At 40.4% G+C, this 26,877-nt stretch overlaps 1 protein-coding gene across 1 annotated transcript in view; it reads right to left on the bottom strand.

Annotated features, from left to right (window-relative positions):
- TDRD7 (tudor domain containing 7) overlaps positions 1 to 21,764 on the bottom strand; it is an 85,404-nt gene extending 63,640 nt beyond the window's left edge. The window contains 4 exon segments of the mRNA NM_001133919.2: positions 315 to 528; positions 1,472 to 1,613; positions 3,874 to 4,086; positions 21,655 to 21,764. Coding sequence (NP_001127391.1) covers positions 315 to 528; positions 1,472 to 1,613; positions 3,874 to 4,080 — 563 coding nt within the window. The 5' untranslated portion in view covers positions 4,081 to 4,086; positions 21,655 to 21,764.
- Positions 21,765 to 26,877: the final 5,113 nt, after the last annotated feature.

The following is a 26,877-nucleotide window of genomic DNA, read 5'->3' as shown; positions in this document are numbered from 1 at the left end:
TAAAAAAATGGTTTTCTGAAAAAGTTATAAGTTATACTGAAATAGTATCTCAAAACAATTTGTGAGAGCTTTTAAACGAACTTTACAAGGAGAGATTGACAACAATGCAGAGAAAATATAGCATAGAGATGCATTTAGAGAATGATGTTCAGGCAGCTAGGAGAAGTGAACTTAACTGGTAATGATGCATGTCTCTACTATATGTGAACTTATATTAGATAAAATAGAAAGTGTTTCTTTCTTAACCTGAACATACATTTGTAACACTTTTTACCCTAGATTCACCAAACTTCTGTGAGTCAAAGGCCAAATACCTGTTGTTGGTGGACATGGTCACATGCCTTTGCACTGGAATGTCTTTGAATGCTTCATTTCCAAGAGTTGTGTGTAGCATACAAGGAGATATTTCAGCATCAGGCTTAACTACAGCAGAGTTTCCTTTGTCTCTTAACGGTGCTAGATTAGGTTTCTTGCCAACAGAAAAATTTGAAGCAAATCCTGGTTGTCTGAGGGTTGCTTTTGGTTTTCCTATGAAGTTAAGCATACATAATTAAATCAATTAGCATCCCCAAACCCCACTTTCATTATGACACTCCCCTGACCAGATGTTTTCTGTGGGTGTCTATTCTCAGAACAGTTTTAAGAACACGAGGAGGTTGCCACTGGAGGGCTGGTCAACAGGAAAAGAATAGATTGGTGAGTATTTGGCAGATAAGGTTCTTCATCCATCAGACTGGCCGGTAAGTCCTGCTTCTCACCAACTGAACACTTCAGTGGCAGCCACCTCATGTTCTTGCAAATACAGCACACTCAGCTATATCTTGGTCCTCCCGTCTCTTCCCCATAAATCCAAATTCTACCCATTGTTTGCGGTCTGGGCTCAAGTCTCCCCTTTGCCTTTTTCATTCAAAATGATTGCTCCCTTGTCCTAAATGCTCTTTGTGGCATTTAGTCATCTACTGCTTTGTATTATCATTGAACCACTTCATTGGAATTTAGTTTTAGAACTGATTGTAAGCTCCTTGAGATAAGTGTTTGGTAAACAAAGGCTGAGTTGTCTATAACATTTTTGTGTACTACATAATTCATATATTTCTGAAACTAGAGATTTTCTACCAGAAGACATAATTTGTCAAATAAGACATAAAATCATAGGTTCTTGGTGCATCCAACATTCTGGACAAGACATTCCCTGAAATGAGCTTAAAAAAATAAAACTACATATTACCATAACAAGCTCAATTAAAATCTGTTCTATTTCCCACTGTGTAATTACTTCACTTAGTAAGTCATGCTCATCACGTTCACTTAAGAATTTCAAATGGAAATGCTAGCTTCAGGATTTTTCTCCTGACATATGTATGTTAATAGATGCAAGTATTTATCATAATACAAACAATATTTCCATAATTCCCTATGACAATATATTCGTAGACAGCCCTAAAAATTTTAGCATGTAAAAAGCTCCTACCTTCTAGAAAAAATGGCATGGTTTTCTTCACTCTCATCTGACAATTAACTTGACGCCCGGTTTTCCTTTTAGAACTCCTTTGACGAGCCACAAGCTGAGCAATTCTTGCAGTTTCTGTGCAGGCCATGGCATAGCAGGTAATCTATTCATTAGAGGCAGGGTAAGAGGAGAAACATTTCTCAGATTCCATGTTGCCTAGAGGCCAGTTCTTAAAAGTGGATCTTAGTGAGCCTACATATCCCAAGTCAAGTGGTATGCAAATATTCATGTGTCTCGCTCCTTGATAATGCTAGAAGAAAATTATATTTTCTGCAAGAGGGATCAGGCATAGTCTTGTACACTGAATTATCTTTCCCAAACTGAAAATTCCATTTATTTTTAAATAGGTATTAAGCATCTACAGTGTACTAGATACTATGAGATTACCAAATGAACAAAAAGCAACCTATGATCTGATATATAATATCATATAATCTGTGAGGTACATTTCATTCACACTTTACACATGGGAATGCAGAGGCTCAGGTAAGTTAAGCAACCTTCCAAGTCACATAGCGAGGCTCTTTGAGTCCAAAGTATGTACCCATAACTACTATGTTGAATACAAGACTACCAAATCCTTCTCTTGCCTCTGTGATGGATCTGCTGGGTGACTCTGGGCAAATCTAAGTATTCTCAGCTGTAAAACAGGGGTGGTTTAGACCTGGTGTTTTCAAACTGTGTTCATGGGAGCCATAGAGTTCCATGGAGAGGCCTCAAGGGGCTGCCACTGGCAGGGGTATGAGAGCAAGGCAGGGAAAGCAGGGTCTCTGGAGCTTCCACATCTCTCAAAACACTGCAGCTCAGCTCTGTATCTTTAAAGAAAAAATTGGTATGATATGATATTGAAAAAAGATTTGAAGACAGAAACTACTGGGACAAGATGATCTCTACGGACCTGTGTAGTTTTCAAGTCTTTGACTCTAATTTGAAATCAAAAACAGGAAAACAATGAGGCTTTATATCACAAGCTAAAATATGTTCCTACTCTTTGGCCCAGTATTTCTATTTCTGAGACTATATTACAAGAATATAATTTAAAAAAACAAATGTTACCTACCCAAGTATGTGCAATGGGGGTATTTTAATAGTCAAAACCTGGAAACATTTAAAATGTCCAAAACAGGGGAACGAAGAGTTGAGTAAATTACAGTATAGTAACTCTATAAAGCATTAATTTATTAATTCATTCAGCTATTCATTCATCCATGCATTCAACACAGATTTATTAAGCCCTTCATCCTTAATAAACTTATGAAGGAAAAAGAGAGAAGCAAGAAATTAAACAGAAAACATTGTGTCAAGTGTGATAACGGATGTATTACAAGGTGCAAGTAGACAGAAAGGAGGGCTTAAGTCTGTCTGGAACGATCAGGGATGCCAAAGCATATTTTATTATTCATATAATATTTAATTAATTTATATCTTCTCCTTAGGAAAATTATTAACTACAAGGTGAACTTCCCCTTTGACTACTTTCCTGCTCCTGGTTCCCTTGTCCTCCTCCACCACTGCCTCCTCATCCCCCCATATAGAAAAACCACTATGTCAGGTTTTGGTGAGAAACACTCCAGACCTGATCTATATATTTACACATGTAGAAATATACCCAGGAAACTATAGTGTATGAGGGGGTGTGGGTGTTTTTGTTTCTCTTTTGGTTGGTGGTCTGTCCACATCTATTATGCTGTACAATGGGTAGGTACCAAGAAGTGAAGCTGCTAGGTCGCAGTGGAAGAGCAATGACAGATCAACCGGCGACCACTAAATAGCCCATACTATCTATAAACTGTGTTCTTCCAGAGAGGCAGAAGGATTTAAAACGGTATAATGATATGATCATATTGGTGTGAAGGAGAGGAAAAGAACAGAAGAGAAGACAGAACAGCAAGGAGGCCCCGGTAGTTATGGAAAGTGATGAAGGATCAGCTCCGGACTGACTAGGTCCAGATAGCAGGAATCGACTTGAGGAGAATTTAAAACTGTCTATTAGATTTGGTGATCACGAGGTCATTAGTGACTTTGGCAAAAACATTTGTAAGAGGTCTGTAATAGGCAGGTGTGATATTTATGCACTTAAGGCCTCCAGTACAACTATTTTGTTTAGATGTTGACATTGGGTAAATATTTTTAATTTTGTGTGGTTAAAATCTTATTTTTACAATGAAAAGAATTTGAGGAATAAGAAAAAGACGTAAGAATGTAGGCCGTGCTTTACATGCTGTTTTCTCTGTCACTACCAATCCCAAACAACTAAGCTAGTACTTTCACTTAGATGTCTATCACAGGTAGGAGATTGGAAGTGCCAGACAGGCAATTATGAATTGGTTTGATTCTTCTGACAAGCACAATTACCTTCTTACCTCTCCAGATCTACTAGTCTCTATCCTGACCACTGCTGGCACACTTCTCAGATAGGCTTCTAGTGTAGGGAAACCTAGCTGTTTGAAGGGGATCCAGTCTCCAGTCAAGGATCTGTACTCTCCTTGGAGCCGGGGTAATGCTACTCCATTCTTATGAGACTGCAGAACAGCTCGCAGCATCTTTGAAACCAGATCTCCTTCCAGCATCTTTGCCTATAAGAACACAGTAGAAGGTTACTATAATATGGCTCATTAGTCTGTGAATTCAAATAGATTTTCAGAGCTGAAACTTGTTACTTTATAAATTATTACTGCATACTTTCTGTGCAATTACAATATGGGGAAACAACTGCCATGGTAGAGAAAAGCACAAATACCGTAAGAATGCAGGGGAAAGTCAGAAAGCACAAGACTAGCCTGAAGAGGGAAGATATCAGGGAATGTTCCCAGATTCAGGCAGGGAAGCCTGAATGGAGTCCCGAAGAGCAAAATGGAATCACCTAACAAGGAGGAAGAGGGTGGGCTGTGGGGCTGGGAGTGGTATCAGCCCAAGGAAGGGAACAGGATGTGAGAGTGCACAGAGGTGAGAGAGAAGCACATGGTGTGTCCCAAAAATTCCAGACAGTTAGGTGGCTGGACGTGACTGAACAAAGACTCCAAGCTAAGGGCTGAGAGGGCCAGGGAGGGGCAGACCCTGAGACTACTATATTATGCTCATGTTTGCATTTTTGCCAAAAGTAACGTGGGACCTTAGGGATATTTTAAATAGGGGAACAAAATGATCAGCTCTGTATTTTAGAAAGATCACTATTCAGCAATGGAGAAGATAAATGGGAAGGAGAAAGATTAGCAAGTTGTCAGAATACTTGGAAATGTGGAGGACCAAAATACAGGGCCTTAGGAATAAATAAAAAAATCAATTTGAGAGGTAATTAGGAGGTGGAATCAGCAGGAATTGGTTAATTGGTTTGGATGAAGAGGTGGGCGCCAATGTTTCTAGCTTAGAAGTAAGGTAGAGAGTAATGACCCACATTGAGGTGGGATAAAGGCAGGTTTGCAAGAGAGGAAGAGGCCGATTCATTTTGGACATGGAGAAGTTGGAATGCTTATAGAACAGTCATGCAGATATATTCACTAGGAAATTAGGTTAGAAGTCTAAGCTGGTCATAGATTTGTTGGTCTTTGACTTATATGGGGTATTTGACATCCAGGGAGTAAAAAACAAGGTTACAGATGGACCTCTGCAGAAGGCTATCATTCAAGAAATGGATAGAGGAAGACAAACCTATAAAAAGCTAAGAAAAAGGGACCAGAGAGATGGAAGAAAAAGAAGCAGAGTCATAATGCCATATGAATAAAAGGAGGAAAGAATCATTTCCTTTGGACTAATGATTACATCTAGTTGTAGTTTTGCAGAGAGAAAAAAAAAGACAAATTCAGGAGATACATTCAGAGAATGTATAGATACATACTAGGAGACACATTCAGAGAATAGGTAGCCTGGAAAAAATGGCTTACCCTTTTATTAAAGGAAAGAGGAAGGCAAACCATGGGCAATTTGTTACTTTTCCTTCAACAGTGATGTTCAATAGAACTTTCTGTGATGTTTTATATTATTGCAATGTCCACAATGTCCACATATGGCTCTGAGCACTTAAAATATGGCCAGGATGACTGAGGAATTAAAAATTTTACCTTAAATTAAATGTGGCCACTGGCTACCATACTGGACAGCAGAGAATTCTAGACAAATAGCCATTTTCTTTCTCTGGCTTAGAAAACACAAAAGAAGAATGACATACAATTCTATCAATTCCATCATTCGTCCACCATAAAAAGAAAACAAAATATCAGCCTGTTTGTCCTGCTATTAATTATAAACATAATATTGAAGTTACAGCAAGGTTTAAATAGCAAACAAAAATCTACATAGTCATGTGCCACTTAACAGTGTTTTAGTCAACAACAGACTGCATATATAAAAGAGGTTCTATAAAATTATAATGGAGCTGAAAAATTCCTATAGCCTAGTAATATCTTGATAATCCTGGCCTTGTATAGGCCGAGGCTAATGTGTGTGTGTTTTGTCTAGTTTTTAATTTAAAAAGTTTAAAAAGTAAAAGAGGCTAGATGCAGTGGCTCGCACCTGCAGTCCTAATGGTTTGGAAGGCCAAGGTGGGCAGAATCACTTGAGCCCAGGAGTTTGAGACCAGCCTGGGCAACATGGCAAAACCCCGTCTCTACAAAAAATAGAAAAATTAGCTGGATGTGGCAGCATATGTCTATTAGTCCCAGCTACTCAGGAGGCTCTGGTGGGAGGATCATTGAGCCCAGGAGGTCAAAGCTGCAATGAGCCAAGATCGCACCACTGCACTCCAGCCCGGGTGACAGAATGAGACTTGTGTCAAAAAAATAAAAGTAAATAAAAAGTAAAAGAAATGAAAACTTTTAATAAATTTAGTGTCGCCTAAGTGTACAATGTTTATAAGTCTACAGTAGTGTACAGTAATGTCCTAGGCCTTCACATTCATTCACCATTCACTCACTGACTCATCCAGGGCAACTTCCAGTCCTGCCAGCTCCATTCATGGCAAGTGACCTATATAGGTATGCCATTTTTTGTTTTATATACCATATTTTTACTGTATCTTTTCTACATTTAGATACACAAATACTTACCATTGTGTTAATGGTTGCCTATAGCATTCAGTATAGTAACATGCTGCACAGTGTTGAAGGCTGGGAGCAACAGGCTATATACCACATAGCTCAGTTGTGTGGTAGGTTCTACTGTCTAGGTTTGTGAGTCCACTCTATAATGTTTGCACAGCAATGAAATTGCCTAACAACGCATTTCTCAGAACATATCCCTGTCGTTAGGCAATGTACGACTGTATGCATTATGTACCTTCCATTACTAAACATTAACTCTTTTCAAATTATCACGAAGACCAACAACATTTAATTAATACTATAACCTACAAAAGCCCTATACTAGGTCTGTATTCTTATTCTTTTCACAGATGTGTGTGTGTGTGTATGTGTTTGTGTGTATAGTCATGTGTCACTTAACAATGGGGATACATTCTGAGAAATGCGTCATTAGGCAATTTAGTTATTGTGTAAACATTATTGAGTGGACTTGCAAACCTAGATGGTATAGCCTAGTACACACCTAGGCTATATGGTATAACCTATTGCTCCCAGGCTACACACCGGTACAGCATGCTACTATACTGAATACTGTAGGCAATTTTAACACAATGGTAAGTACTGTATGTCTAAACATATCTAAGCATAGATAAGGTATAGAAAAATACAGTATTATAATCTTACAGGACAAATGATTATGCAGTCCATTGTTGACCAAAACATTGTTATTGGCACAAGACTAAATATCAAAATCTTCCTTTAGGGAAAGTTTACCTAAAATAAAATTAACTCATTTTATATGTAGCATTTCTTGAGTTTTAAAAAATACACACACCTATGTAATCATACCACAATCAAGATACAGACATTCCCATCATCCAAAAAAATTCCCTCATGTGGGGTACATAATATATGTAAAAGTAAAATGTACAAAAGTAGTACAAAGAATAGAACCAATGGAAGGTTCTTACACTATACATGAGGCACTATAGGGTCATTTGAAAGCTATGATAAAGAGGGATATTGTAAACCATATGGCAACCACTAAAATTTTTTAAAAAGGTATAATAATATGCCAGTAGTAAAGATAAAATGTAATAAGACAATACCTATGCAAGCAGAAGTTTAAAAAAATTAGACAGGAAAAAGGAGAAAAAAAAGGGCAGAGAAAATAGAAAACATCCAGCAAAATGGCAGATTTAAAGCCAATCATATCAATAATTACATTAACTGTAAATAACTGAAATAGCCCTATAAAACATTAGGGGTTGGCAGAGTGGATAAAAAAGCAAGACTTACTTATATACTACCTTCAAGAAACCCACTTTAAATATGAATGCATAGGTTAAAAGTAAAAAGAAAAAAGATGTACCATGCAAACACTATGACTATATAAATACCAGAACAAGCAATCTTATCAGAGATAAAGAGAGACATTACATAATGATTAAGGGGCTAATTCATCAGAAAGATATAACAATCCTAAGCATAGGTGCACCAAACATCAGAGCTTCCAAACACACAAAATCTGATAGCTGAAAAAACTTATTCACAATTTCACAATTATCGTTGGACACTTCAAAACTCCTTTCTCGTCAATAGATAGAACCAGTAGATAAAAAAAAAATAAAATCAGTAAGAATATAAAAGAGCTGGCCAGGTGTGGTGGCTCACACCTGTAATCCCAGCACTCTGGGAGGCCGAGGTGGGCGGTTCACCTGAGGTCGGGAGTTCAAGATCAGTTTGGCCAATGTGGTGAAACCCTACCTCTACTAAAAAATACAAAAACTCAGTCGGACGTGGTGGTTCATGCCTGTAATCCCAGCTACTTGGGAGGCTGAGGCAGGATAAGTGCTTGAATCCAGGCAGTGGAGGTTGCAGTGAGCCAAAATCATGCCACTGAGCTCCAGCCTAAACAACAGTGACTCCATCTCAAAAAAAAAAAAAAAAAGAATATAAAAGAGCTAAACACTATCAACCAAAGTGACCTAATGATATTGACAGAACACTCCACTCCAAAGACAGCAGAATATACATTCTTTTCAAGAGCACATGAGATGTTCACCAAAATAAAATATATTCTTGGACTTAAAACGATATTCAAACAACTTAAAATAAGTCATATTATAAAAAGTATATTCTGTGGACAGAACAAAATTAAATTAGGTATCACTAACACAAAGATATGTGAACAATCCCCATGCAAATTTAACAAGACACTTCTAAATAACCAAGGGTCAAAAAGAAAGGCTACCTCCAAAATTAGAAAAATATTTTTAAATAAATGAAGATACAAATGTAAAATTTTGCTGGATGTGGTAAAAGTATTAGAGGAAAATTTATAGCATTATGTTTCTGTTAGAAAGAAGAAAAGTGGAAAATCAATGATCTATTCTCCTACTTTGAGAACAAAAAGAGAAATTTATATCAAAAGTAAGCAGAAGAAAGGAAATAAAGGTGAGAGCAGAAATCAATTCTGAAATGATGAAACAGATCAATAATGAAGTTTAAAAATAGGAGAGAAAAGAATCATGAAACGAAAACTAGTTCTTTCAAACCATCAATAAAATTGATAAACTCCTAGAAAGATAGAAAAAAAAAGAAGGCACAAATTACCATAATGTGATTGAAAGAGGGGCCATCAATACAGATCCTACAGACATTAAAAAGAGAACAAGATAAAACAGTTATGCCAATAAGTTTGTAGCTTAGATGAAATAGATAAATTTATTGAAAGACACAAATGTCAAAGCTTACTCAAGAAGAAATAAATAACCCTCAAATATCCCTATAGCTATTAAGAGAATTTGAATTTACAGTTAAAAATCTTCACACAAAGAAAACCTGAGGCCCAGATTGCTTTACTGGCAAATTCTACCAAACATTTATAGAAGAATCAATACTACTCTTACAGACTCTTCCAGAAAACAGGGGGAAGAGAACATTTCTGAACTCATTTTATGAGGCAAGCATTATGCTGATACAAAAACTATACAAAGACACTACATGAAAAGTACAGACCATATCCCTCATGAACATAAATGCAAAAATTCTTAACAAAACACTAGCAAATAAAATCCAACAATTAGTGAAAAGGATAAGACATAATAACCAGTTAAAGTTTATTCCAGGAATGCAAGTATGGTTCAATATTCATTAAGTCAATCAATATAACTTACTACATCAACAAATTAAAGGAAATTAAACCACACAATCATATCAATAGGTGAAAAAAAGACAGCTGACAAAATAAAAAAATCTATTTATGATAAAAACTCTCAGAGTATTAGAATAAAATGGGAAGTCCTTAACCTGATAAAGACCATCTGTGAAAAAACCCACGGTTAACATTATTACTCACAGCTAAAGAGTGAGTGCTGTCTCCCTAAGACTGGGAACAGGGCAAGAATGCCCATGCTCAGCACTCCCATTCATTATCACAGTGGAGGTCCTAGCCAGTACAATAAGGCTGATTTCAAGATTTACTATAAAGCTATATTAGTCAAAATAGTGTAATATTATCAAAAGAACAATCATATAGATCAATGGAACAGAATATGTAATCCAGAAATAAACCCATATATGGTAAACTGATTTTTTTTTTTTTTGAGACAGGGTCTTGCTCTGCTGCCCAGGCTGGAGTGCAGTGGCACAATCTTGGCTCACTGTAACCTCTGCCTCCTGGGTTCAAGTGATTCTTGTGCCTCAGCCTCCCGAGTGGCTGGGATTACAGGCATGTGCCACCATGCCTGGCTAATTTTTTTGTATTTTTAGTAGAGACAGGGTTTTGCCATGTTGGCTAGGCTGGTCTCAAACTCCTGACCTCAAGTGATCCACCCACCTCAGCCTCCCAAAGTGCTGGGATTACAGGTGTGAGCCACTTCTGGCCTAGTAAACTGATTTTCAACAAAGATGCTAAGGAAATTCAATGAAGAAAGTTCAACGAACAGTTCTAGTAAAACTGGTCATTCATATGCAAATAATGAACTTCATGTTATATACAAAAAATTAACTCAAAATAAATCATTTAGGTCCTAAATGAAAAGGCTAATACTATAAAACTTCTAAAAAATACACAGGAGTAAATCTTTGTGGCCTTGGGTTAGGCAGACTTTTTAGAACCATAGAAGAAAAAATTGTCTGGGCACGGTGGCTCACATCTGTAATTTCAGCACTTTGGGAGACCAAGGCAGATGGGCCACCTGAGCTCAGGAGTTCGAGACCAGCCTGGGCAACACAGTAAGACTCTGTCTTCACATACACACACACACACACACACACACACAAAAGCTGGGCATAGTCGCATGTGCCTGTAGTCCCAGCTACCTGAGAATCTGCAGTGAGCCGTGATGGTGCGACAGAGAACCTGTCTCAAAAAGAAAAAAGAAGAAATTGACAAATTGGATCTCATCAAAATTTAAAATGTCTGCTCTTCCAAAAGCTGTTCAAAAATGAAAAGCCACAGATTGTGAGAAGATATTTTCATAACACACATGGTAAAGTTGGTAGTCATATATAAACAATACTCAAAACTCAATAATAAAACAAAGATCCCAATTTAAAATGTGCAAAACACCTGAACACATACGTCACTAAAGTAAAAATGAAGATGGCAAAAAAACACATGAAAAGATGCTCAACAGCATTAGTCATTAGGGAAATGCAAATTAAATTCACAATGAAGTATCACTACACATCTATTAGAGCAGCTTAATTTTTTAAAAAACTGACAATACGAAGTGTTGATGAGAAAGCAGAGCATTTAGAACTCTCATACATTTCTGGTGGGCATGCAAAATAGTACCTTGAAAAATAGTTTGACAATTTCCTTTCTTTTCTTTCTTTCTTTTTTTTTTTTGACAGAGTCCAGCTCTGTGGCCCAGGCTGGAGTGCAGTGGCCTGATCTTGACTCACTGCAACCTCTGCCACCCAGGTTCAAGCAATTCTCCTGTCTCAGCCTCCCGAGTTGCTGGGACTACAGGCGCATGCCACTACGCCCAGCTAATTTTTTTGTATTTTTAGTAGATATGGGGTTTCACCATATTGGTCAGGCTGGCCTTGAACTCCTGACCTCACGTGATCCACCCACCCTGGCCTTCCAAAATGCTGGGATTACAGAAGTAAGCCACCGCCCCGGCCAGTCTGACAATTTCTTACAAAGTAAAGCATACACTTACATAACCCAGCAGTCCTCTCCTACATTATTGCCCAAGAGAAATGATGACATATGTCCACACAGAAACGTGTGCGTGTATATAACAGCATTATTTATAATTGCCCCCCAAACTGGAAACAATCAAAATGTCTATCAAAAGGTAAGTAGATAAACCAATCTAGTTGAGCCATACAGTGGAATACTATTCAGTAATAGAAAGGAACAATCTGTTGATACATAAAACATGCATGACTCTTATATTACGCTAAAAGAAAAAGCTGGACACAAAAGGCTACATACATGATTCTATTTATGTGAACATTCTGGAAAAGGCAAAACTACAGGCACAGAAATTAGATCAGTGGTTGCCAAGGGCTGGGGGTAAGGGGAGGTGATTGGCTATAAAGGGAGATTTTTACTGCATTTAAAGCATATCTTTAACCACCACACCCTCCCCCACCCCCCACCCCCCCAAAAAAAGTTCCTTTAAGCTATGCTTCTCTGTGGTCAACCCTCTCTAGTTCATACACACACTGCCCTGGCTCCTGGCAACTACCCATCTGCTTTCTGTCACTATGGATTATTTTTGCCTAGTGCTTTATGTTCCATCTATGTTACTGCATTTAACTCAGTTCATTCCTTTTTATTGATGAGTAGTATTCCACCGTATGGATATACTACAATTTGTTTATCCATTCAAATGTTGATACACATTTGGGTTGCATCCAATTTTGAGATATTATAAATAAAGTTGCCTTGATCATTCATGTACAAGTATTTAGGTAGGCATATGTTTTTATTTCTCTTACGTAAATTCTGAGAAATGGCTTTTCTAAAAATCTAATATCTATAATAATGCTGGGAGGCTATTATCCTCAACTTATAGACGTGAAAACCAAGGTTCAGATAAGTTAAATACTTAAGATATCGCAGGATGTAGATAAGCTAGGATTTCAGTCCAGGTCTGTTTGATGCCAAAGGTCACATTTTTCCCATTATATCACCCTGTCTACTGGTACTAGGAAAAACACCCAACAAACCCTGAAGAATTAAGAACAGGAGACAAGGCAGGAAAGAAAGAGTAAGCAGAGTAAAAAAGAAAAAAACAGTGGCGTGAAATCCACAGCTGACTCCACTTAGTCACAGGGATGGTGTGGATGCCAAGACAATGGAACAGCTGGAGATACTCTAAAACTAAATAGAAATTCATGGCAGAGACAGAGAACTGCAGTCTGCACACCTCCACTACCTCTGAAGTCCACACTCTGAATGAGTGCCAGGGAGCAGGAAAGAGGACGGCTTTGGGACCTATACTTCACGGTTGCTAGATGTCAATGCTGAAGTATGAATTTTGGCTCCTGAATAGTAAACTGATGACACGGAAAATACTTTAACGACGGTTCATGACTCATGAGTCAAAGATCACTGAACTACTATACAGTTATTTCCACAAGTAGTAAAAACCACAGTGGAGACTGGCCAAGTTTTAATTTGCAAGAGGACATACTAAAGCATCACCTGCTTACTCCTCAGTGCCAATCCACCCTGACTATCCATTTCTGATCTCCACCTTCCCCATCTATGTGTTCTTCTTCCCTTCAAAACCCAATCCCTCCCATCAGTTCATCTAGAGCTCTTCTGAGTGAAACTGGGCTTTGCATCTTTGTATATCCGTATGCCTAAGTGGGTCTTGGCTATCAGCCACATATGCATTACATATAGATATAATGTCAGGTGGTTAGCACACATCCAGGGAAAATATCCATCTGGGTGTGACCAGTGTAAATGACTCAAATCAGACTGTTCAATATATCTGACTCCTCCCTGGCCAGACTACTTTATATTCATTCCCCTGCCACAGTTTCAGTACGAAGGCCTTACCCTTTGCCTTAAGAATAGAGTTTCCATGGTATTCTCCTTCCCTTCATTTTGGAAAGAGCATCTGCTTCACTGCCACCTCCCCTCTGTGGTCTACTTTTCTCAGCTACATTAGGAGTGGACAGCACCCATTAATTTATGGGGAAAAAATGTCTGATAAATGCATTTTACTAATGGGTGTCCTGTTACTAAAACCTAACAGAATACTGTGATGCAGGTTTGAAAGGACAGGTCCAGCCCTGTCTTAGAGTCTAATCAGAGGCTTGTTCTACAGGTTGCCCTCTGCGAAAGCCTTCCACTCCTTCCATCCTCAGGAGAACCATTTGAGACCACTGCCCCTGAAATGTCCCCTCTATCTTCCTTATTTCTGCTCTGAAACAGCTGCAAGCAGGGATCTCCCAAAAAGGGCACTTCACAATTTTTTTTTTTAAGGAGCGGCATTCAGGTAGAGTCTTCCTCTCGTCCCCACCCATGACCTGTTTAACGGCCACAGAGTAGAGTGAGGTACGAAGCTTTGCCTAATGCTTGCTTCTCTAGTCCCACCCTCTTTAAATGTGTCTTCTCCTTTATATAGCAGATGTCTCGTGACCTCCATCCTAATTGTTCTATCCTTTGCCCCGAGACTCTTGCAAGAAAATTAAATAAAATACCAGTGTGAATCTGCACAGCACAGAAGTGCTCATCCTTATTTTTCACTTTTCCCACCCTATCCAACCTCACATTTACCCACCTTGATTTCTTGCCATTGTCAGACTGTTTTTTCTAAGTTATATTTCTCAATCTGACCTGAGAAAAGCTTATGCCACACACATACTTCCTACTTTCACTCCCCCTTTATTTTTCCCCCAGATAGAGTCTTGCTCTGTCACCCAGGCTGGAGGGCAGTGGCGTGATCTCTGCTCACTGCAACCTCTGCCTCCTGGGTTGAAGCAATTCTCCTGCCTCAGCCTCTTGAATAGCTGGGACTCCAGGCACCCATCACCATGCCTGGCTACTTTTTGTATTTTTAGTAGGGACGGGGTTTCACCATGTTGGCCAGGCTGGTCTTGAACCCCTGACCTCACGATCCGCCCGCCTTGGCCTCCCAAAGTGCTAGGATTACAGGTGTGAGCCACCGCCCCCGGCCTTTCACCCCCTTTTTAATGCACATATTATCACAGTTAAAATCTACTTTAAAATATTTCAATAGTAAAGTTGCTAACACCTGGCCGTTGATATATTTTGATTTGGTTTTGGGGGAAGGGCAGGGGATTGCAGAAGATTGTGCCTGAGCCTCCTTTTACTTGTGTTCCCCAAGTTTAATGCCACTGCTCACTCATTTTCCTGGGATAAGCCCCTTCTCCTGGGTCTCATTCTCTTTATCTGTAAGATGAGCAAGGTCAGTATTAGTTCTCAATCCTCCCCCAAGCAATGTGATACATAAAGACGGAAGGCGGATGTCTACAATTCCTTCACTCTTCACCACCTCCATGGCAGTTGTCCTAGTCCATGCCAGCAACATCTCTTTCCTGGAGCAGAGCAGCTGGGCTCTTAGCTGGTCTCTCTGCTTCCACTTCACCTCCTAGAATCTGTTCTCCACATATCAGCCTGAGTGATCTTTTCATATAATATATACTATTATATCACGTCACTCAAAACCCTCTAATGCTTCCTGTGTTAACTCACACAAAAAGCCAAGTCCTTACAGAGCCAAAAAGGGCCCTGCATAACCTGCAACCCCCACTTCTTTGCCCTAAGTTCTCTCTTCTCTTTATTTTCACTCACCCATCCTGGGCTCCATGCTTTTCCTTGAACATGCCTGAGATGGCCTCACAACAGGGCTTTTGCACTTGCCATTCTCTCTACCTGGGACATATTGACTCCAGGGGCACATGTGGCTCACAGCCTTACCTCCTTCAGCTAAAGTATTTGCTCAACTGTCACCTCCACAGTAAGGCCTTCTCTGGCCACCCTATTCAAAATCAAAACTGAGATGCCAGCTTCCCTGATTTTCTCCTTAGCACTTATCACCATCCAATATTCTTCTTCATTTAATGTTTTTGTCTTTCTCCCCAACTTGAATGCAAGCTCCATGAAAGCAAGGATTTGTGTCTGTTTTGTTCACTGCTGAATTCCTAGTGCCCAGCCCACAAGAGCTCAATAAATATTTGTTGAGTGAATGAGAAATTCTCCATCCACCTACCACTCCTTTTCTCTCCTATTCACTAAAATACAGCATAACATAGGTGAGCTATTAAAGGCATAACTCTGAATCCAATTTAAGTTACTAAAAAATTATCTGCAAATGTTAACAATTCTTATAAACTGAATGAGACAGCCAATCGCAACACCAAACTGTGGTTGAGAATCATCAAGTAGATTATTTCTGAGCCTGTCCACTCTGAGCCAGATTAGGGCCTGCCAGGGCCGCAGCATGATTGCAAGGAGCCCACACACCCTGACGAGCAGCAGGCATGGCTTGAATATCAATAAATGTCTCACATGTACTTATAGTCCTGTTTTTCAGAGTGTGCAGATATTATTGGGATCCATAAACACAAACTGATATTAAATTCACAACAGCTTTTGGTAGTTATACATTTAATTGACCAATGAATACTGCAAGTACAACTACTAGTGTATGAGGTTTCATGAAATTTTTCTAAACCTACAAAAAATGGCCTGCCTTATACTTGAGGAGACTGAGAATCAACGCTTGACCACATGGTTGCAATCTGTAAATTAAGTTCCCTCCCCCTGCCTGCCTTTTTTAAGTATGCTATCGTTCATGGAAGACTATAACTCTCTATTTGCAAACAACTTTTTGAAGGTAAGGGGAATCCCTTGGCGTATAAGACTGTGGGTCTCAAAGCTGGTGAGAAGCAGTTAAATGTAGTAAAACCTGGAAGGCTAAATGTGATTGTATTCAAATGCACGACTTGCCAGTCTGATTTCAATTCCCACATTAGCAACATCACTTCAGGCAGTGAACAAAAAAGAAAGTGTAAGCTTTAAAAAAATCATCATTATTTTCTAAACTATATCACTTTGTAAATGCTCTGAGTTTTGTTACTGGGCTCATGATGACTTTTTTTTTAAACTTTCGGAAGATGGAAATTATACTCTCAAGGTATATAAGAATACTTTGTTCTAACTATAAAAATAAAGTTTAGTATCTTAGACATCATCCATTAGAAGCATAAAAGAAAGTATATCATAGGAATTTCAACTATTAGTGTCCCAAAGACGAACTCTTAGGCTAGAACAAATTAAGTTTGGAAGTTTTTCTAAAGTGGCTCCTCAAATTTTTAAAGTTGCCATTTTGATCTTTCAGCTCTCTTCCTCTTCCCCCCTCATTTCTATTCTGTAAAAGTACTGTGATAAATAAGTTTTGGAGAATTCATGTTATTTTTATTTTGTGAATCTGACAATGTTATGCAAGCCCAGGTGACCACAAGTTAGGCTATGTTGGGAGAAATGAAGTTGTCCATCTTCTGTTTCAGACCACGGCATCTCAGGTTAAAATTCCCAAGAGCATCCCTAGCCAATATGGGGGCTGCTTGAGCTGAACAAGACTCCTAAGTAGCAGAGTAAAATAAAAGTGGGTCTGGGGAATTATTAAATTATAGCACTTTTGATTTCAAAAACTGGCCAAAGTCAGCTAGCAAAGACCTCAGTCAGGGAGAAACTGGCCATGACAGATTGCACTTGATCTTTACTTCCCTTCTCTCACTGTTTTTCTCCTCCCGGCCTCTCTGAATAAAAGCATCAAAAGTAGAGTTACATGTGCTTAGCACAATACTTGGCAGTCAGTAGTTACTAAATAAAAAGATTTTCCTAGAAGCATGGTATGAATGGGAAACAATCTGTAAATATATGCATTCAATGGCTAAGAGTGCAATGACACAAGCATTGGTATATTGAAGAAATGTTTTGCATGGCATTAAATTTGAAATATCAGCATTTGCCTGGATTTTCTTACTTGCCTCATTAACACACAAACTGGCAGGCTTGGTAAGAATGCCAGGGGATCTCCTCCAAGATTTCTTACCTAACTTGTAGGCAAAAAGTCACATACTGCTTTGGTAAGGGTCTAGGAGCAGACTCCCTGCCACCACCATGTCCCTGGACCCTGCCTGGTTAGGAAAGCAGCATGGGACAGTGGGCCCAGCTCTGAATGGGGAACTGGGGGAAGCATGGAATGTTAGTGGCCACCTTATGACTATCTCCTCCAAACTCTTCAGTTTAAAATCAGGAAACTGAGGCCCAAGGGAAGTGTTCCAGCTCTCACATATCTTTATGGCCAGAATTATAAGAACCCAGTTTCTGGTTTCCAAACTAGGAGTTCCTTTCAGACAGTTGCTCCTAATGTATGGAGATGGCTTCTGAAGAGTAAATTTTGACTCAGGAAACACTGACAGCAACCTTGGGGCATGTTTAATGACTAGCCCTTAAGTGGCATGAAACAGGGAGCTGTCACATGCTGATTTAAGAGTGTGGCACCCAAATCCAGAAGAACTGCTAACTGCTGCACTTGACATCTTTTTTGTTTGTTTGTTTGTTTTTAGACAGAGTCTTTCTCTGTCGCCAGGCTGGAGTGCAGTGGCGCAATCTCGGCTCACTGCAACCTCCGCCTCCCAGGTTCAAGTGATTCTCCTGCCTCAGCCTCCTGAGTAGCTGAGACTATCTTTTTTATGCTTTCATGCTTTCCTTTTTTTCTTCGCTTATACCCAATTAATCTTAATTATCCAAGACACTAATAATGCACATGAAGTGGGGTGGGGAGTTGGGGAAAGTGATGACAATCTTTAGGGAAACAAAATTTAAATAATTTAAGTGGCCTAAAATAATTCTCACTCTACCTCAAAACTGCATTTTGTAAATTCATAGCTTTTCTCTTTACTATACCTGAAAATGGCCTAAGGAAGTCCTATTCTGAAGAACCTGGTTTTGGTGTATCCCAGATAAACACCTTCTACCACTGATTGATCCTCCCTGGCTCAGTCATTTGCATGTTATCTGCTTCCTCTAGCTACTGGTGTCAAAGGCCTTTAGCTGAGCTAGTCTGACTTCCATCCTATGCCTTCTTTTCTAAGTTTCTTCTTGCTCAACTATTTCCAACTGTATTATTTGGCTCATCTTCCTTACTACATTTTTCATGTCATCAATTTAAGTTGTCGAGTGGCACTAAATCTTAAATCAGAAGAATTATTAGGGTAAACTGAAAACACCAAGTAATCTCTCTTAGGTTCTTTTAGTTAGATGTTCAATTTTGAAGTATCTGGATATCTCTTTAGGGCATATACTTCTAATAACTAGCTGCCCTTCTCCTTGAAGACACTATTTTAGCAACAGCGGGAACTTAAAGTCCCATAATGTCTGTGCTGAAACATTTTAGGCATCGTCTAGGCTAACCCAAGCTCCTTATCTTACAAATCAATAAACTGAGTCTCAGAGGGAAGATTTTTTCCTAAGATCTTTACCCAATAAATGATTTCTCACCTTGCAACACTTTTAAATGCTCTTTTCTTTCTAATCATAGTCTTTTACCATTTCAATTACTCCTTCACCAACCGGTTTTTAAAGGAAAAGGATGATTAATACCCTCAGGTGATGGTATACTTCCTTAAGAGTTTTTTTCAGGGAGTTATCTTTTTTATTCTTGTGATTTCAAGTTCCAAATTATTCGTGCATTTTAACTGCATACCATGAATGTACTTAAGTAAGGGATTTCCATAAGTCTACATACTAGACGAAAAAACCCTGAGATAATAAAGTGGCTTAGTAAGGAGTTTGTATCTTAATCCTAGTTCCGCTACTGATCACCTGTGACAAGTCACTTCAGGTCTCTTTTTTTCACAAGGAAGATAAGAAAGGTGGGCAAGAGCCATGATTCTCAACTTTCCTTGGATTCACTGAAGGCTGAAATAAGGTCCAAATATCTAATGAAAACCGAGTTTGCTTACTCATGACAAAGCTGCACAGGCTAAAATGTCAAGCTTACTTTGAAGTCACACCGGGTAGCTTGCACTGATCAAGTTCTGATTGGCATATACACATGTCTTCAACTAAATTTTGCAAAATTAATTACTTTTAGTTTGAAAGACAAACCTGTAAACATATTTGGCTTACAAGGAAATCACGACAAGAATGAAGCTTTCAAAAGTACAGAGGTGGGAGTGGAGGGAGGAAACAGCAGGTTTGGCACAAAGAAACAACAGTTCACATAAATATAAAATTTCACCAAGGAACTTCTGTGAAAGTGTCCAGATGCAAAGCACTCTATGTCAAATCTCAATTCTTGAAAACAGCACTTGACAAACACAAATTAGGCACTCGGGGTTGGATTATATTTTTTCTTTATATTCACATTAAGTATCCAACTAGATTATATTGCACAGAGAACTTAAAAGAGGGGTTCTTCAAGGAGTTTAAAATCTCTTGATGCACAATACAATAGTTCATTCAGCCATGTTCAACCTGTACACTTAAAAGGGCATTAGCAGGGGATTACATTTCATTTTCAATCTACAGAGACTGAAATCTGAAGGCACTGCCAACTGCTGCCTCACAGTCTCACCGTGTAACTATCAAAGAGGGAGGCTGTGTGCCACCAAAGGGCCCTGGATTGGGGCACAGGAGATGTGAGTTCTAATCCAGCTGGCCCCAGGGGCAATTCCCTATACCCAGAACAGTACTTTGCACGTAACTGATGCTCAATGAACATCAGCTGAGAGGAAATGAAAAACTATCCACCATGTGCCCATTTATATTATATAGTAAACATAAAGATCTTTGTGTCCCTGCCCTCAAAAAACTAAAATCCAATTATATAAAACATGGACCGTTTGTTGGGAGGAAGAGAGTGAATACTGCTTGGCAATTATTACGAGGCAAAGGATATACAGTGGTTATCTTGGAAAAGCCTTGCAAAGTAAGCCAAGTACCTCTATTTGACACATAGAAAACCAGGCTCAGAGAAAGCATGTGATTTGTTCAAGATCACACAATTTGTAAAATGAGAAGCCCAGATTTCAATCCAGGTCTGCAAAGTTCACATTATTTGCAGTACGCAACACATTCATACACATCAAGGCAGCCCAGGACGAGACAGGGATTTGGGTCCAAGTTTTACTTCTGCTATTAAGCTGTTGCATATCTCTCTAGAGAGAACATTTCTCTGCATTTTTTTCACTGGCACGATTGGAGAGCAGAGAGGTGTTGGTAGGAGGGTTAATGAACTAGATCTGTGGTTTTTTGGTTTGGTTTGGTTGGGCGGTTATCAGAATTCTTCTGGGCCAGGACTTGTTCTAATGTGGTTGTTTCCCTTCCCTGCTCTTAGAAATTATTTGAGAATGGTACCTTTAGCTATTAATGGAAATATATTATACCTCTCAAGTGAATGGGAGCAGAAAGATGTGCCGGCTCCAAGCTCCCTCCTAGCAAGCTGAAGCTGAGAGTCTGACTGACCCTGCTGAGGGGATGCTACTGAAAGTTGAGAGAGAACTTACTCACGGATCCATGTTTCCCTCCCAGCTGGGTGCTCTGTACCCACTGGGTGCTCCTGGTTTGAGAGAAATGAGGATGTGTGTCCTGCATTACTTAAGCGGCCTGCATGGGGCTCGTCTCCAGATTATAGAACCCTTCAAGAGAAGTTCGTGGTGTAAAATACTTGGGTTCAAATAGGGAAGCGCGGACATCCCTCGCTGGGGGCGGCGGCTGCGGCCTGTCGCGCCGGTAGCGGGAACCACTTCCTGGTCCGCATCTCCCGCCCGCGTCCACACCCCGCTGCTGCATTTCCCCCACGGCGCAGAGCTTCCGAGGCGGCAGGAGGCTCCGTCCGACTCCCGCGTGAACGCCCGGCCCGGAGCAGGGTCCCTTCAGAGATTTAAAACACAACGCTCTGGAACTCCAACTCCCCCGGCGCCCAGCCCGGTTCCCAGGCGTCGGGGCGGGGGCGATACCCTGCGGCTGCAGGGAAGAGGCCCCGAGCCTGTTGGAGCCCCTGGCTCCGGCCGCGGTCCCACCGGTGACCCAGGTGCGCCGCGCCCGCCCGAAATCTCGTCCGACGTCGCCCGGCACCTGTCGCGCCCGGAGCCCGCAGGACCTACGCTCACCTCGTTCCGGGGGCCCACGGCCCGTCCCCGCGCCTCTGGGCCCAGCTCCTGCCGCCGTCTCCGCCAGGGGCCCCGCCGCGGCCGCCGCCCACTTTCGGTTTCCCCGCACCGCCGGAGCCGCCCCGCGGCTTGGGAATCACCTCAAGCCCCCGCCCCGCCCTGCTCGGCCCCGCCCCGCTTCGCCCCGCCCCGCTTCGAGGGCAGCCTGGCCTCGGCTCTGCGCACGCGCGGGCGCTCCGGCCGCGTCGGCCCACGCCGGCGTCCGCGCGTGGGAAGGGAAACCGACGCCACCTAGCGGTTTCTGCGCGTGCCCACGCACCGGCCGGCGGCGGAAGACGCCTGCGGGGAGGGTGCGGGAGCGCCCCCTGGTGGACAACGCGGGTACGCGCGGGCCGAGCGAGCCGGGACTCAGCAGGGGGCGAGGGCGGCTCCTTCTATGGGGCTCACCTTCCTTCCAAACAGTTCAACTCCTGCACATTATTTTCTTCAGCATCTGGAGCAGTTACTTTTTATTGCCCTAAACACACACTCTGTCCGCCCATATCCTTCAGGCCTTTCTCAAGCATTACCCTTTCAATGACGGTGGACATAGTCTCTAACATGTCAACCTCCTTCCTTGACTTTCCCTATCCCCATTTTCAGCCTTATTTCTCCTTAGCACCTATCTAGCACACTATATGTATTTTACTTATGCTTTTATTGTCTGCTATCCTTCTAAAATTAAAGCTCTGTGAGCACAAGGAGTTTTGTTTGGTTCCTTAACCTATTCCCAGAGCCTAGGATAGTGCCTAGCCCACGATCAGCAATAAATATCTGTCAAATTTGTTCATTCATTCTAAAGTTATTGAACACCTAATAAGTGAATACTTATTTCTTCTGCACATTAATTCCACCAACACTTATTGGGCACCCGCTTTGCATTCCTGCAGCCAACATTGAACACTTCTCTGCACCATTGGATATGCATTTACTGAGAACCTGCTGCTTATTCAACCGGTATTTTATTACAGCTTGACTGCCATGTATAAGACATACAATAAACTCAACGTTTAAAATGTACAGTTTGATAAATTTTGATATATATGTATATATCACTGGGAGACCATCACTGCAATCAAAATCATGAACATATCCATCACCCAAAAAAGTTTTACTGTGACCCTTTGTAATTCTTATATCTTGTCCCTCGCTGTCCCTTGCCCCCTCAACTGCTCACCTGCTTTCTGTTGCTATAGATTAGTTTGCTTTTTCTAGAGTTATATGTAAAACTTTTATATATGGAATCGTATGTACTATCCTTTGGGGGGCTGCCTGGCTTCTTTTATTTAGCAAATTATGTTCATCCATGTTGTTACATGTATCAATAGTTCATGTCTTTCTATTGCTGAGTGGTATTGTAGGGATGTACCAAACCTACCATGCAACCCAGCAATTCTGCTCCTGGGTATTTACCCAGGAGAAATGAAAGCATATGTCCACACAAAAACCTGTACAAGAGTGCTCATGGCAGTTGTGTTGGCCATAGCCCCAAATGGAAAGAATACAAACATCCGTCAGAAGGTGAATGGACAATCAACTAATATATATTGAACACCTGCTGTTAAATAACAAATTTTCATGGGTAAGCCTGTGCTTATAGTGCTTTTGATTCAGTGAAAAGATGCAGTAGGCAATACAAAGATAAATTGGAAGTAAATCTGGAAAACCTGATATCCAGCACTCAGATATTTGGATGTTTCCCCAAAGGCGGTAGGGAATTGTTCAGAGTTTTTGAACTGGGCTTTTCTTTGAACACTGTTCTCTTTCGTATCCTGGATCTGGTCCCTGACTAAGTTTGCCTAAAGGTCTCTCTCTGGAATTTCTCTGCATCTCCTCTGCTCTATTTCAGTCTATTTCAGATATCTTTCTGTTCTTTCCCCTCCAGTCTACTCCAAACATTGCAGTGGATTTTTAATAGACTTTGCTATGGTCTGAATGTTTGTGTCCCTACAAAATTCATGTTGAAACCTAATCCCCATTCCTGTGGTGTTGAGAGGTGGGACCTTTGAGAAGTCATGATGGCTTCATCCTTGTGAATAGAATTAGTGCCCTTAGGGGCTTAGGGGAGCCTTCTGCCCCTTCCACTGTATAAGGATTCAGTAAGAAGGTGCCATCTTTGAAGAGGAGAGCAAGTCCTCACAGGATGCCAAATCTGCTGGCACCTTGATCTTAGACTTCCAAGCCTCCAGAACTGTAAGAAATAAATCTCTATTATTTACAAATTATCCAGTCTAAGATATTTTGTTATAGCAGCAGGAATGGACCAAGACAAACCTAAAAGACAACCAGCTCCAATTTGGTCTCTGCAGTACTCACAACATCCTGTGGCTCCACATTTTAGAAGGGAAAGATGTAAAAAGCAGCTGCCAAAGGAAAGAGTGCTAGTAGTAGCAGGAAATAAAAAAAAAATTTCAGAGTCTAATATGTAGAATAAATCATAAAATAATGTGAGTTGAACCCAAGTTTGAGATCCTTTATCCTTGCAAAGATGTTCCATGTTTAGACTGCCCTATATGTAAAGAAAAATGAAGCTCTGCAGCTACTTTTTTTAAACCAGCTTTTTTGATAGTTGACATATAATACATATTTAAATGTACAGTTTGATGAGTTTTGACCAATGTCTTTAATTGTGTACCTACCACCACAATCAACATATGGAATTAGTTCATAATTCCAAAACTTCTCCTGTGCCCCTTTACAGTTAATTCTCTCCCCCTACCTTTATCCACTAGCAGCTACTGATCTGATTTTTGTCATCATAGGTTTGCCTTTTCTAGCATATCATGTAAGTGGAATCATGCAGGATGTCATCTTTTGTGTCTGGCTTCATCACTTAGCGTTATGGTTTTGAAAGTCATCCATGTTGTTGCACATAGTGGTAGTTGGTTCCTTTTTAGTGCTGAATAGTAAGCCATTGCATGGCTCTATCACGATTTGTTTATTCATTCACATTTCATGCACATTTGTGTTGTTTCCAGTTTGGGCTGTTATAAATAAAGCTGTAATAACAACCACATGCAGGTATTTTTGTGGTGATGTGGTTTTTTGGCATAAAGACTTAAGAATAGAACATCTGGTTGTGGGATAGGTGTACGCTTAACATTTTAAGAAACTGTCAAACTGTTTTCTAATGTGGCTGCGCCATTTTGTACTCCCACTTTTACTCTCTCCTTGGTAATGTATAAGACTTCCAGTTGCTCTAAATCTTCTCCAATACTTGGTATTTCCTGTCTTTCTAATTTTAGCCATTCCAGTGGATGTATAGGGATAGCACACCGAGGTTTCAATTTGCATTTCCCCAGGACTAATGATGTTGAGCATCTCTTCATATGTTTATTGGCCCTTCACATGTGTTCTTGGGTAAAGTGTCTGTTCTGCAGGTAGATTTTTGTCCAAGACATCAGGAGGTTCTCAGAAGTGCCTGGGTATCTGACAGAGCAAGGGCAGATTAGAACGTTGGGTTTTTTGTTTGTTTGTTTGTTTGTTTTTGTCTTTGTGAAGTGGTCCAAGACCCAGGGAGTTCAAGAATTCACCCCCATACCCTGGATATAATTGGATTTCAGGAGAATTAAGAGATATCAGAGATGGCACAGACTGGTTACTCCGTAGGCACAATGGTTCTTACCCTTTTGTGGGGAAGTCAGAATAGATGAAAGCAAATTTTGATGTATGATTTCAGAGAAGATTTAGAGTCCTTAAAGCTCCACTGTGAACCCACGTTAAAAATTTCCTTAGAGGAAAGCATATATCCTGGGGCCAAATAGCAGAGTTTTGGAAATGAACAGGACTCAGGTGGAAGGCATTCTTCCTCTGCAAAAGCCCAAGCATATCTTTGGACAACAAGGGCAGTGGCCAGGAGCATCTAGATCTCTTTTAAGAGAGGCAGGCATAATTTCCCATCCTCAAGAGCTGTAGAGAGGTCCTTGGTACTCTGCTTAATGTGGTTTTTAGGGTAGGAAAGGTAGATGGAAGGGGAAATTAGTAAAAGCTGGCCACTAAGCAGAAGGCTGGCAGGTCATTGTGCCTGTCCAGAGACAAGAGAGAGGTTATCGTGGGAAGGGAGTGCAAATCAAGGCCCAAGTATGGGGAAGGAAGACAGCTTTGTTGGTAGCTTATCCTTGGCAGAGAAAGATGGACATATTCCCAGTGTGAAACCTCCATCCAAAGCCCTTCATGCATTTTGTCCACACCTGGGGAGCCTGTACATTTGGAGAGAGTCACATTGGATGCAAACACCAAAATGCCTGTACAAAGCAGGCAGGACCAATACTATTGGTTGAGTTGAATCTCTGTCCTTCCTCTTTTTCATCTCTCATCAGCAGGCACCATTTAGAATGAGGGTGAGACAGCAAGCATGGTCCAGGAACATGTCTGTAGTTCATTTTTTTTTCTTACCTGATAGTTCTTTTGGTCTTAGCAATACAGCCCAAGAACAATACATTCCTCATCCTTTCTCTAAGAGCCTGTCAGACTTTACAGCCACCATAGGCAGCTTTGTCACTTGCAAAATTTAGAGTGACAACTTGATAGACCTCTAGGTGCTGTCATCTGACTTCCTTTCTTCTCTATATTGACTCCTAAAGGAAAGCAAAAACCAAAAACAAAACTTTCATTTCTATCAGTTTATGACCCATCAAATGAACAGCAGGGACTTGGTAATAACATTATTCAATGTCTGCAGTAGTTTCTCTTTCAGGAAGCCTTCCTCGAATCCCCCACCTGACAATCATTGCTCCTTTAGCTGAGCTTCTAGAATGCTTTGTTCCTTAAATATGTTTATAGCAGAGAAAACATAACAAGTGATTTTATATCTCATCTCCCTTGTGAACAACTTGAAAAGAGTTTACATTTTATTCATCGTTGGTTGCTGAGTTATTTGATTGCAAATAATTTTAACAATACCCCTATTTGAAGCTAAACTACAGCATGTTTGAAATTATATATACAGATGGAACCCAGCCACATGAGTACTTTTTGCTTACATAAGGTCAGGAAAAATAGATCCATGACAAAAGGAATCTTTGGACAGATCTACTTTTGGTTAATCATTAACATCATAATCACTGCCTCTCCCATCAGCTTTAATTGCCTCATGAACAGATGCAGAGGAATTTCTAGACAACTGCATTTGTTTCAACTGAGTAAGGAGAAAAGACAAAACAAAACAAAACAAAAAACAAAAGG

This window comes from Pongo abelii, chromosome 13, assembly GCF_028885655.2.
Source record: "Pongo abelii isolate AG06213 chromosome 13, NHGRI_mPonAbe1-v2.0_pri, whole genome shotgun sequence".
Taxonomy (NCBI): Eukaryota; Metazoa; Chordata; class Mammalia; order Primates; family Hominidae; genus Pongo; species Pongo abelii.
This window is presented reverse-complemented; position numbering and strand designations above follow the sequence as displayed.